This window comes from Labrus bergylta, chromosome 4 (genome assembly GCF_963930695.1).
Source record: "Labrus bergylta chromosome 4, fLabBer1.1, whole genome shotgun sequence".
In the NCBI taxonomy this organism is placed as follows: Eukaryota; Metazoa; Chordata; class Actinopteri; order Labriformes; family Labridae; genus Labrus; species Labrus bergylta.
Genome location: NC_089198.1, coordinates 29,278,198 through 29,290,430, shown reverse-complemented (window position 1 = coordinate 29,290,430; position 12,233 = coordinate 29,278,198). Strand labels below are relative to the sequence as shown.

Genomic DNA, 12,233 nt, shown 5'->3' with positions numbered 1-12,233 from the left:
CCCTGCTGAGAAATCACAAGGCGACAGGTCGAGATGTTGCTCATTCTCTTCTGTCAGGACTTTATAATTACGTATGAGACAGATGGATGGCTAATATACTGAAACATCACACTCAGATGAAAATTTGACGACAACATTTATATTTTTGATTGAATCAAAAGAAATTAAAGGAAAAAATATTTAAATAATGAGAAAACATGAATTCAGACACAGTTAATAAAAATAGTGAATACATAAAAAATAGGGCCAGATTGCTGTTCTTTCTCGGCTGGTTGCCTGTTAAATGCTGGTGGAACAACCTCTGCCAATTTAACAATAGACCACTGTCAGTTTCTGTGCTGAGCCTGCATGTGCTCATATTATAAGACTATTAATCATGAGAGGTGGGCAGTATGACTATATTAGAGTGCTGTCAAACTGTGCCTTTAATTTCTCATCTATTATCATGGTAACTGCATTGGTGTTTTTTGAAATATGATTTTTGCACTAATGACATGTCACCTTCTTTTCAGATATTATATTCACAGGTAAACAAAAGAAAAGTGTGCAATCAGTCTTTTCAATGAATAAACGTCCAAACGACTTTGGGTGCAAGTCGTCCAAATGACGACTTGCACCCAAAAGGTGTTAGTCTGCTGTTTGGGTTGAGTCTCAGCAGCCTCAGAGCCCCTTTCACACATGCACTCTGGACGCTGCTGAAGTCACAATGTTGTGTTTACAACAGAGTTGGATGCCGATGAAGACAGCGCCTTTAAACCAATACTGAGTTTAACCTGACATAGTCACAGTTTAAACAGTAGAGAAGAGTGAAGCAGTTTTATTAAGTGAACTCAGATCCCATCAGTTTCTCACCGGTTGCAGGATGTAAATGTCATTACACAAACTTCACGCTGGTGAATCATTTTCATGAATATTACCTGCTGCGTTCACACATCGCCTAACCATGACTTTTTATGGGAATTTAACAAGGAGGCTGGCAGTAAAAAGTCTGAATAAAGTTGGTGAAATATTTGGCCATTTCAATCACACATGCACCTCACCAGGACAATTTTTATGAAATGTTCAGAAAGTGCAGTTGAAGTGTGAACAGGGCTTTATAGAGTCAGGCTCTAAATCAAACAGTGTTATTTACTGAAAGTAGTTGCTACAATGTCAGCCATGGCTTTGTGGACTGTCATTTTGAAGCCTTGTTTATGTTACTTTGCCATCTTTTATGTGTGTTTTTTCAAAGATCAGCATATTTGTAAAGAAGGGATGGAAACATACTGCTGTGTCTCTTTATTCTGGCTGATAGATCGCTTTGAGACAACTTTTCAAATGCAATGTAGCCATGTTAAAGCAAACCCTACTTTAGAAACTTCATACTCTAAATAGGACTGTAATTTAGAAAATGAACTTCATACAGTGTTGATTACTTGAAAACTTGAAACTGCCTATTAAGACCATAAACTCACTAAGTAGATGCTTAGGGAGATAATAAATCAAATGAGAAGTACAGTCATTTTCTCCAAGACTTGTAAACAATGCACTCCTTTCTGCACTTCACATCTGCACCATTTTTCAGATCCTAAAAACAGCCATGAATTGAAAAAAGTGTTTTTTCTTTTGCAACCAAAGAGCAAAATATTTCCCCTCAGGAGATCAAGGACACTAAAAGCAGAGCCAAAAAGGGAGTTTTTATTGGACTAACACTAACCAGAAAGACAAAATCATGCCTCCAATGAATGGTTATCTTGAGGCATATGTGTGCTAAATGTGTAAACCAAGTGGAAACTCCCATAGTTGAAAAATGAAGCAAAAACCATCAGTTCCACGAGTGTCCACTTGAAAAGCTGGTTACAAAAACCAGGGAATCCTTTAATGAAATTGACATATTAACAATATAAATATATATGGTTTTTGTCTGGGAAACAAAAAAAACACAGAGTCTTTATTGCTAATTTCTTTATTGGTAAAGAGTAATGTGTACGGGGGGATATATTAAAGCTAATAGGTATGTATATATTTGCATAACTGGGGGCGTGGCTAAATTGTCTGACAGGTGGCTTTGTAGCTGTTTGCCAGGAGGCATAAGGCCCACCTCAACGCTGCCTATTTGAGTGTTTCTAGATCGATTACTAGACGGTTGGGGTCAGCATTTCCAATATGGCGACCACCATCTTTAGCTTCAAAACGCCTCTTCAGAATTCAATGTGATGTCACTGAGAGTACGTTTATTTTTTCTAAAGTCTACGGTGTACACAAGCAACTGTTTGCTAGCCTATTAAAAATATCTGCTGGTTCTTCATCACATGTTGTTGTAGCTTGTCTTCCAAAGTGTCCAAAAATAAATAAAGAGTTTTCTAATAGATTTAGCAAACAGTCACTTTTATCACAGTATGGGGAACATCCATTTAATTAAAGAGGATTATATCTCAATCCCCCATCACCTGCCTAAATTAAACAGTAACTTCATAGCAAGAGCAAATTCAGCTTTGCATCCATTTAGTGCGAATGTTAGTGTGTCCATAGATGTAGCCCTCCTGTGAAACACACATGAAATATATATATTTATACATATGATATATGGTTAAATCACCCGAGCTTCGTTTCATCTTGAACAACAATCTTTCCCAGCAGCAGGGACTGGACTTCTCATCCTCCTGCTGGGATGGATGAATCTCCTTCATCCTCCTCTGCTGTTATTCTCAGTCGTTTCTTTTTTTTTTTTAACAACCCATTGTTTTCAGAGCTCCGGCTATTTTCTTTGAAAATAAATGCCTTGCTGTCTTCAGTTGCAGAGGATTATGAGCCACAAAAACAGCTGTGTTATTCTATTTTGGAAAGAGAAGAGATCTTGATTGTTCATCCTGCTTTTCTAATTATGAGCGAGTTTTTTTTCTGTCCGCTTAATCCGTAATTTATGGTTGTATATAGTCAGAGATTATTTTTTTAATGCAAAAACAACAAGTTCGACCTGACTTAAACCCTCTGTTTGGCTTCACTGACAGTTTAATATTATGACAGTATTGAAATACTATTGTATGTACTCAATAGGAGAAGGGTGCTTACCTTTCCACACAGCGCTAGTACAGTAGAACGCATGTGGTTGCCTCAGCAGAGTGAAGTTTTGCTCAAGTATTGAGGAGAAATCTCTTGAAGCAAGGCAATGATAGAGTGGAATTGACAGGAGTGGCAAAGGACAAAGAGGGGAAGGAGGTCGAAAAAAAAGGGACATAAAGAATGGTGAAAAATCTCCCCCTTAGAAAGCCAACGACTCCTTCTCCTTGAGTGCTATACTCACTCATCTGTGTATGTCACAAACCCCACCTCCCCCAGTACTTCTCTCCTCCCCTCCCCTTCCCTCCCCTCCAGTCTCAGTCTTTTGCCAAGGAAGCCCAGGCAGCGTTTAATTGCAGAGTGCAAAAGGCTTTAGTTGGGCTAATGAGCTCAGCACCGGAGCTGGGACTCTTCCACGCACTCTCTGACGGACAGAAAAAAAACATACGGAGTCCTTCACCGGAGGAGCTTCACGGGGCGGCTGGATTTGAGGTGGAGGGGAGAGAAGGAATTTATAAACTCAGGTACAGCCTACTATGTTTGAGAGAATGTACCAGAGGCAAGAGACGGAGTAAGAGGTGGAGAGAGAGAGAGAGAGAGAGAGAGAAAGGAGAGCGGGAGAGGGGAGGGGAGGAAACGGGAAATACACAGCCAGAGAGTGAGTGAGAGAGAGAGAGATAGAGAGAGAGAGAGAGAGACACAAGAAGCCTGCAGCAGCAAATGAGACAGAACAACGAGGCGGGAGAGGTAGAAAGAGAGACACAGAGGGAGGTGGAGAGGGGCCCCATGTAGGAGAGAGGGCTAGAGGGTGAGGAAGAAGAAGAAGGAGTAGAAAGAAAGTTAGAATTAAGTAAAGAAAAAGAAGGTCCAGGGGAAGGGAAAGAACGGGCAGCAGAGATTAACAACTACAGGAGAGCAGGAGAAGGGAAACAACAGACAGGAAGGAAGGGGAGGGAGGGAGAAGTCTTGGGCAGAGCAGGAAAAAAAAAAGAGCTGAAGAAAAAGTTTTTCTTGTGGGAAGACGCAGATGAGGAAAACAGAGCGAGTGAATGACTGGGCTGGAGAGAGCAGGGACGGGAGGGAAACAGCTCTTTTCTAAGGCGTTTTCCACACGAGACACTGGACGTCTTTGGACATGTACACAGAAACAACGGGACACCATCGATTCCTCCAGCACATCAACACCTCCGCCCCCTGCTCCTGCCAGCACTGCGTCCACTATGAGGAGCCGTTCCACCATCACGCTGGGCTTGGATACCCACCAGCGGGATCAGCCAGACAGACGGACCACCCATCTCTGGACTGCAGGAGAGACTTACAGGCTCCTCGGTTTAAAGACGTAGGAGGGAGAGCTTTCCCAGTGGACGGATTTGAGAGAAGTGGTCATCGCAGCCCACAGAGGAGGCCTGTGTTTGCAGGGCCGGGCCCTCACAGCCAGTCAGGAGACGACTTGAGCCAAGTTCACCCCTGGGAGGTGAACCCTGCCCAGTGGAGCTACCCGCCGGAGCCTGGGGTGAGACACTACCCGTCTGTCAGAGAACAGTGTGGCTGTGTGGTGCGTGGCGACTCCCGGACACACCCCTTTAACGCCGGGATACCACATCCTCTGCCTCATCTTCAGGGCAAAGGTCAAGGGTACAGGCACAGGAGGACTATCCGGTATGTTTCAGTGGATGAGGAACGGGAAGCCTATGGATGCAACTGTCATTTGGAGTCGCACAATTACAATGTGGGTCATTCTAGCATGCCAAATGGCCACTGTGGACCAAGGCCTGTGTTCTTTGAGGGAGGGGAGGGAAGAGATAGCCATCAGGACCCGGGACAACTGAAGGGTGGATCAGAGGAGGGCTGTAATGGACGTGAAGACGCTCACAAAGGGTTTTTCCCCACCGAAGTCCCACAAAAACAGTTAAAGCAGAGCAGACAGAAGGGGCCCTACGTCCCTCCCTCTGGCATCACCATCCCAGAGCCCCCAAAGTCGACGGCATCCAATGACGACCAGCATCAGCCGCAGAGTTCGGAGGTGGTGAAGCAGAAGAGAAGGCAGGATTTGGTGAGAGATCAGATCAGACAAGTGGTGACGGATCTGGAGGATGTGTTGGGTGGGCTGAAGCAAGTTCATGTGGAGATGAAAGAGGTAGGAGGGTCTATTATTAAAGACGTTCATTCTCTTTGTTTACATCAGGTGTCCACACATGAAGGTCTGCGTCAGGTGCAGATATGCCAGCCCTTTTTGTTCTCTGTGACATTTACAGAAATGAACACAAAGCTCAAATACCAACATCCATGCAAATCATTTGCACACAGCTTTGTGCGTGCATGATCATGAGAGCATATCAGTACGTGTTCTTGCTGACTGTATTGTTTGTGACTCACTCATCATCTTTTTACCGAGGCAGTGATCGAGAGCAATTTTGCTCTGACCTTTTGCAGAATGCTGGCGAAAATTGGCAGTGTTCCGGCCAGCACATTAAAACACCCGGGCCTGAGACTGTTACTAAATTATGCCACGGTCTTACAGTATCCATTTTGCATGCAGCTGTAAAATAGCACTGATTCCCAGCTGAAGGCATCTATAAAATACCTGGCGTTGTCCTGAAGCAACATTAATGCCATCATTTTGAGTTTGACAACTAAAGATAAACCAGCTTTGATTTCTGTGATTGGATACATTTTTGTATTTGCTTCTCTTTCATTTCAGAGACAAACCGATGTAACAAGTACTCAGATCAGATCAATACCACAAAGTCAAACACTCAAGTAAAAGTCATTTAAACCTACTTATGTTAAAGTACAAAGGTATTAGCTGAATGGATTCAGTAAACATTGAAATATGTAAACATTGAAAGTACTCATTCATGAAAAAATGGCCCCTATCACTGGCATACCATCATTTATGACATTGTTAAATCAATACAGCTGCAACTATGAATACTCGTTTCTATTTTGTTATTGATTGAGATGAAACCATAGACTGTATAAACATGGACGTAGTCTCTTTGATGTCATCCTTTGGTATCTAAAGAGGTTTTATGAAGCAAAATGATGGCAGAAATGCTACCTCAACCTATCTTTCAATCAATGTAGTAACAGGTTGAGGTGGAGTTGAGGCAGGGTTTAAACCTCCTGTCAAACAATGTGCCCAACTTTTATGATAACTTGGCCTCACCCCACACCAAGTAAATGCATAACGCTTAGTATCAATTGAACCAAACAAAAAATCATTCCTCGTTCAGTTTTTACAGTTAAAGAATGATCCATAGCGACTACAACTGTGACTTTCTTAACAGACTATAAACACAAAAATATGAATTTTAACATTGGACCTAATGAGGATTCCTTGGTTTTTAAAGTCAGCACCAAGTGGTGACTGGAGGAACTGCAGTTTTTTCACTTCCTCACTGGCTTAATTTTTCAATGGAGGTTGGCATATGGATAAAGATTATTTTTGTCACATACACAGTTAAATAGTTTATCTAGTGGTTGTTAACCAAGGAGTCAGGGCCCCTCATTGGGGTCACAAGATAAAACTGAGGGGTCGTGAGAGGTCTTATCCGTTCAAATAAATCAAACCATCAGGGAAGGTTTAGAGGGTAAACAACACTTTGGAGGCACAAGGGGCTCCTCACTTGAGAAGAGTAAACAAAAGGGACATTAAGTGCAATCTAAGACTGGAGTTAAATGATCAAATGTCCACTTGAACTGTAGTGGAGTCTAAGTATGATGTGAAATTAACTGAAAAGTAATGCTGGAGTGAATTAGTTTCTTTCCTTAGCTGCTGTTTGGACACAGGTATTGACTCTCTGTATTATCATTCAGGTGGTCCAGCAGATCGATCGTCTCACAGCCAGTATCGACCTCAATGAGGAGACACCCTGCATCACTCAGGGGTTCTCTGGTAGCTTTCATGGCTCAGTTCCTCCAGGTGACCTCAAGGTGGCTCTTCTGCCCAATCACAAACCGGCTCCTGCACCAATGTCGCACCAAGTCGATGAAGAACGTATCATCTTAAGGACTAACTCGCCCTCACCTGTTCACGTGGCTTCTGTCGTCAAAACCAGCCGCTTCACCCCACCGAGCCAAAATAAGGACATCAAGCACGAGAGGCCTGGTGTCAACGGCCACCCGCCTCACCTGTGTCCTCCCAGAGACTCAAACCACGTTGGACAAACTCATCCAGACCCTCCTCCTCACAGCCTAGACCCCAAAGTCATTATTGGTAACAGCACCTCAAATTCAAGAACTCAGAAGCCGCCACTGTACCCACAAAATGGGCGATGCGGCAAAGGCCCATACCTGCCTCCAAAGCCTGTGAGGACCCCTGCCTACCCGGGGGGGAGGGGCCGCCAGAGTGCCAGCATAGTGTGAAGAAGGGAGGGGCCGTCTGCCCCGATGCCATGGGGGCCTGAAACATGAGACCCTGCTGCAGCAAGTGGAGGTCAGAGTGGGACCAGGCAGGGGAACAACTCATGGTAAGTATAGATACAAGAGGACTGGTTGTGTTTCCCCCTCTCTTCTCTTACAGTGTTGATGTTTCCGTCAGAGCCGATGACGTCGGCCGTGTTTACTGGCAGGAGTGGTTTTCAAAGTCAGTAAATGAATTGCAGCGTTCCTCCCCGTGACAAAAAAAGGTTTATGTGTGTGTTTGATGTATGTGTGTCTGTGTGTGGGCGGCAGGCGGAGGGGGCGTAAAGTGTCTGCTTTTGTTGATGTCACATGATTTCCCAGTGTGCTCTCTACACTGTAAAACGTGTCTGTCTTGGCAAGTGAAATAAGACACGAGTGTTTTTTTTTTTATCCTAATCAGTCAGCAGGGAGAAAATTCACGCTAGTAAAAGTAAAATCCAAGGTCTTTTAGTAGAGTTGAGGGATTTTTTTTGCTTTGCAGTACAAAATGAACATTTGGTTAAAGGCTTTATATGTGATTTTTCACACTTAAATGTAATAGAAATCAAGTATATCCTCTGAAAATAACTCTGTGAGTTATGACTGTCTACAATGGGTGTAACACCCGAGTCCCACTGTCTGTCATGCTTTCAGAGTCCTATCTTCAGTTTGTTTACATCGCCGGGACAGCGGCTGACTCCTCCCCTCGCCAATAAAAGTTGTTTAATTGAGGGACTAGAGAAAAGAAGAATAACATACTGTACTCACTGATTAACTGTGTTTCTAGATCACGCTCATTTTGGGTAAATTTACATGCAGTGTGACGATATGAGCTTAATAAAGATCGCTAGCATTAACATGCTAACACAACAATGCACCGCGAGTTGTTTTGGTTTCATGCTGGTGCTCAAGGGCGACATCCGCTGGATCCAAAAATCGCATATAAAGCCTTTAAAACATATTTTATAACATGACTGTCAATATAAGTTGAGTTCAAAATGAAAGGCCTTAAAACTTTTCATCCATATAGTATTTCAATGCTTTAATCTCTTGATTTTGAGGTCAGACAAGAGGACAAATCCAACTTTTAAGTCGATTTGAGTGATTCCTGACCTTGCTGGAGTTCTGAAGCCAGACAGAGATTAAAAAGCTTTAGACAGACTTCTTTTTTACAGTGTAACTTAGTCACCACTTCGAAGGAACTGAGACTTGGCAGGCACCCAGAGTTTTTTTTTGGAGAAGGACGACCCCACAGCGGCTCGGGTCCAATCATGTGACACAAAAGAGGCGTCATTATATTTACAGGATGATCACAGCTCTGACTCAGAATTGGCACCACTCACTACCAAAGGGCTGATGAGGAGGACCCAAAGCTTTCTTCTCTTGCCACTGTCAGATGTATCATTACTCACTGACTGGGAATTAGAAGCAGACTTAATAACAAGATGACATCTGTGAAAAAAGTCCCTCCAGGAGATACGGAAAATTGAACAGCAGATACATACAGTCAATTATTCCTCCAACACAAAAGTCAACTTTTACAGATGCTGCAGAGACAGACGTGCATGTTTCATTACTTCCCTCTTGTGCAGAGTATGCGTTACTGCAATCTATTTTTCTGGCCTTTTTCTGTGTTGGGCAAGCACAATCTGGTTTTAATCATAAAACCTCCTGGCCACGTGCCAGAACGGAGTGAGGCAAACTCTTGGTATATTTGTGACGTGCTCATAAACATAAGCACCGCTGCACAGTGAAGGAAGCTGTTCTCCACATTATGCTGCAGGGAGTGACGCGATGCCGAAGCTGCAGCCCTCAGGTTGAGGCTGGCAGCCAGAGAAAAAGTGCATATGTCTGAGCTTTGACTTTAATAGAGAAATAGGAGATTAATTAGCTGGAAGTATAAAGTAGATTTTCTGTTCAACACAATACTTTCTTTTCACTTTCAAAGTCTTTCAAAGCACCGCTGCTGTTAACATTTGAAAGGCCTGAATCATCTGAATTAGTCACCCAGAGCAGGTTCAATGTTAAATAGCTCACAACAGATTTTGTGCTAAGCACCCTGACACACACTAATATAGACACACACACACATTTTGTAATTTGTAATCATCCAAGAGTCTTACTGATTTAATGACTACCCTGACCCTAACTAATCTAACCCTATTACAGCACCTTCCCTCAAGGAGCCCTTTGTGATTAAAATGATCAGCGTATCCCCACTAGCTTCCTCTTATTTGTTTCATTATAGGGTGTTGACTTTAAACAAGAAGACGTCGGTCCAAATCTGCACATGAGCATCAGCATTAACAAAAAGCAGAACAACAAAAGAGAAATACGCCAAGATAATATGAATTGCATCAAAAATAAATAAATAAATAGAAAGCGTAATAAGTCATTTGAACAAGACTTTATTGCCGCACAACCCCCGCCCCAAAAACAAAAAACCAAACAACAACAATAAAACAAACAAAAGAAAACTCTCTGATTATGTGATTTGCTATTTCACTTTTCCACAAGTTTCACTTTACCTGAGTCAAAAAGTTTGGACTTGCTGGGGGGGGGGGGGGGGGTCAGGTTTTATCCCTGTGCAGTAAGAGCACCTGTTTTTGCAGCTTGAGCTAAAATCTACCTAGCATTTGAAGTCTGCTCAAAGATCTGATGTTGATGACAGGCAAGGCAATAAAGCACTAAGCTTTTTAAACAATGTCAAGATTACTTTTTTTTTCAAGGCTTTATTGAAAGGACAGGTCAGTGTTTAGAGTTTGAAAGGGGGGAGTCAGGGATGACATGCTGTAAAGGCTGAGGATGAGAGTTTCAACCTGTTGCTGCCGCTTTGAGGGCTTTAGCCTCCGTACAGTACATGACATTTTACCACTGAGCTGATCATGCGTCCTGCACATGGTGTCTTAAAGGCAGTCTCCACTATGCTAAATGTGGACGACCTGGATAATCTTGTCATTTCAAACAATAAATATCTCAGTATGTACAATTTAAAAAAAAGCTGAGCCCTCTTGCACGTAAAGGATCAGCCAAGCTCCCCCACATTTATTCAACTTTGTACTAAATATTTCTATCCATGTCCACAACACCAACAACATCCTCTGAAGTAGCTTCTTTTTAGATCCCACTAGATACCCGTTAGAGATCTAAGCTTTAATAGCTTGTAGCATCAAACACGTCATGAGGCAGAGCTGTCGGTTTCAAGAACAAGCAGATTTTGCAGCTGCATCTCTGGAATCTGAATATAATATTCAACAAGTGCAGACACTTGACAATATGTAGACCTACAGACGTTAAACAGATGGAGACTAAAGCAGTTAAAGATTGGTGGAATATTCCTTTAATATTTTGAAATGATGTACTTTCAATGAACTGGTTTACTTTATTTAAACTCAAACTGTACTTATTTTTTTACAGATACCTGAGATGTTTATTTGCTTGGTGTTTTATTTTGGACTTCAATGACTTCAAAACATGCAGACTAGCACAAACATCTTCACTCTTAAGGTCTAGTGCTAACTTTAGTCTTCATGAGTACAAAAGCTCCTGTGCAAACACTGAGCAGGTGTGATGACAAAACCCTTCAATAGAATCAGCTTTATGTTGCTCCTTGACAAGTGATGCAACATGACCCCACACAAGGACACACACAAACACTGCTTCACTCTCCGTGCAGTACAGATGAAATCCCTGTTTCCATGGCTTCATCAATAAATAATGTGGCAAGTATCGCAGCCTTGAGAAGAAGCACAGTTTGCACGTACAGTGTTTGATTTCAAAGCAGTAGCAAGTCTATTGAGATTGAGATCAGAATTCAAATATTTATATATATTTTTTTGTTGTCCTGATGTTTCCAGGAGGAGCTGATGCCAGCGAGACGAGCTGTCAGCCAGTGGAAACAGAGCACGGCCTGAAGGTGGGGGTATTTCCAAAGGGAAAACTCCCCCCAAGAGTCAACCCACGACTGTATGTCACACACGCACAGAAGCATAGAGGAGGGGAAGACAAACGTCTCTGGAGAATATCTACTTTTGCTGTTTACTGGGTGACGTAGTGTCAAATGAAATGTGAACTGCTACTCAACATCCACCAGTAGAAACATAAACATATCTCTTCATGACAGTGTTTATTTATTTGTACTGTTTTATAATGCAAAGAAATCTATTTTCAGGCAGCTTACACCTCATGTATGCTATGTTAGGATTTACAAAAAAATCCACAATATTGTAAAGATATTTTACAAATAAAGAGTTGAGACTTTTTCTGTTGTTTTTTTTATTTTGTAAGAATAATTAGCACAAAGACATGAAGGTGGGAACAGCAAATCTAAAGTGAAATAGCAATAGATGGATTTTCATGCATTTTTCTTGACTCTGGAGGTGTTGAATGGGCCAATGAAAGTCCTACATTTGGATACAACATTAAACGAAAGACGGCAGCATTGCATGGCCCCTGACTCCAGGGAATGATTTATGCAATCACTTAGTCTGTCAGATGTTTCCCAAATGGTTGTGGAAGTTGTACGAAACACTTATCGGGCTGAGCTGGAGATGACAGCGTGTGATCTCTCATGGCCTTATTCTGTCAGGGCGCTCGCTGTTCTGTCCCGGGCCAGTCGGGGCCAGCGTCAGCGTCTCTTGTTTGTTTAAATCTTGTCTGAGACTTTCCCCACTGTGCTCCCACAACCTCCTGCTGCTGCCATCAGAGCACACCGCTTCCACTCTGACAACTAATATAATTCATCCGCCTCACAACACATCCCTCACTTTTGTCTGCGTCTGTGACGAGGAGATGGAGGTGACAGATGG

At 42.6% G+C, this 12,233-nt stretch overlaps 1 protein-coding gene across 1 annotated transcript; it reads left to right on the top strand.

Annotated features, from left to right (window-relative positions):
- Window positions 1-3,361: 3,361 nt before the first annotated feature.
- On the top strand, window positions 3,362-11,685 carry LOC109977577 (uncharacterized). Its single transcript, XM_020627333.3, has 3 exons — window positions 3,362-5,176; window positions 6,859-7,511; window positions 11,283-11,685. The coding sequence occupies exons 1-2, from the start codon at window positions 4,175-4,177 to the stop codon at window positions 7,405-7,407; spliced, it is 1,551 nt and encodes a 516-aa protein (XP_020482989.2). The 5' UTR covers window positions 3,362-4,174; the 3' UTR covers window positions 7,408-7,511; window positions 11,283-11,685.
- The last annotated feature ends 548 nt before the right edge of the window (window positions 11,686-12,233 follow it).

Coding starts and splice junctions, on each gene's coding strand:
- LOC109977577 (XM_020627333.3), top strand. CDS start 4,175: ATGTACACAGAAACAACGGGACACCATCGATTCCTCCAGCACATCAAC. Junction 5,177..6,858: donor TTCATGTGGAGATGAAAGAG/GTAGGAGGGTCT, acceptor ATTATCATTCAG/GTGGTCCAGCAGATCGATCG.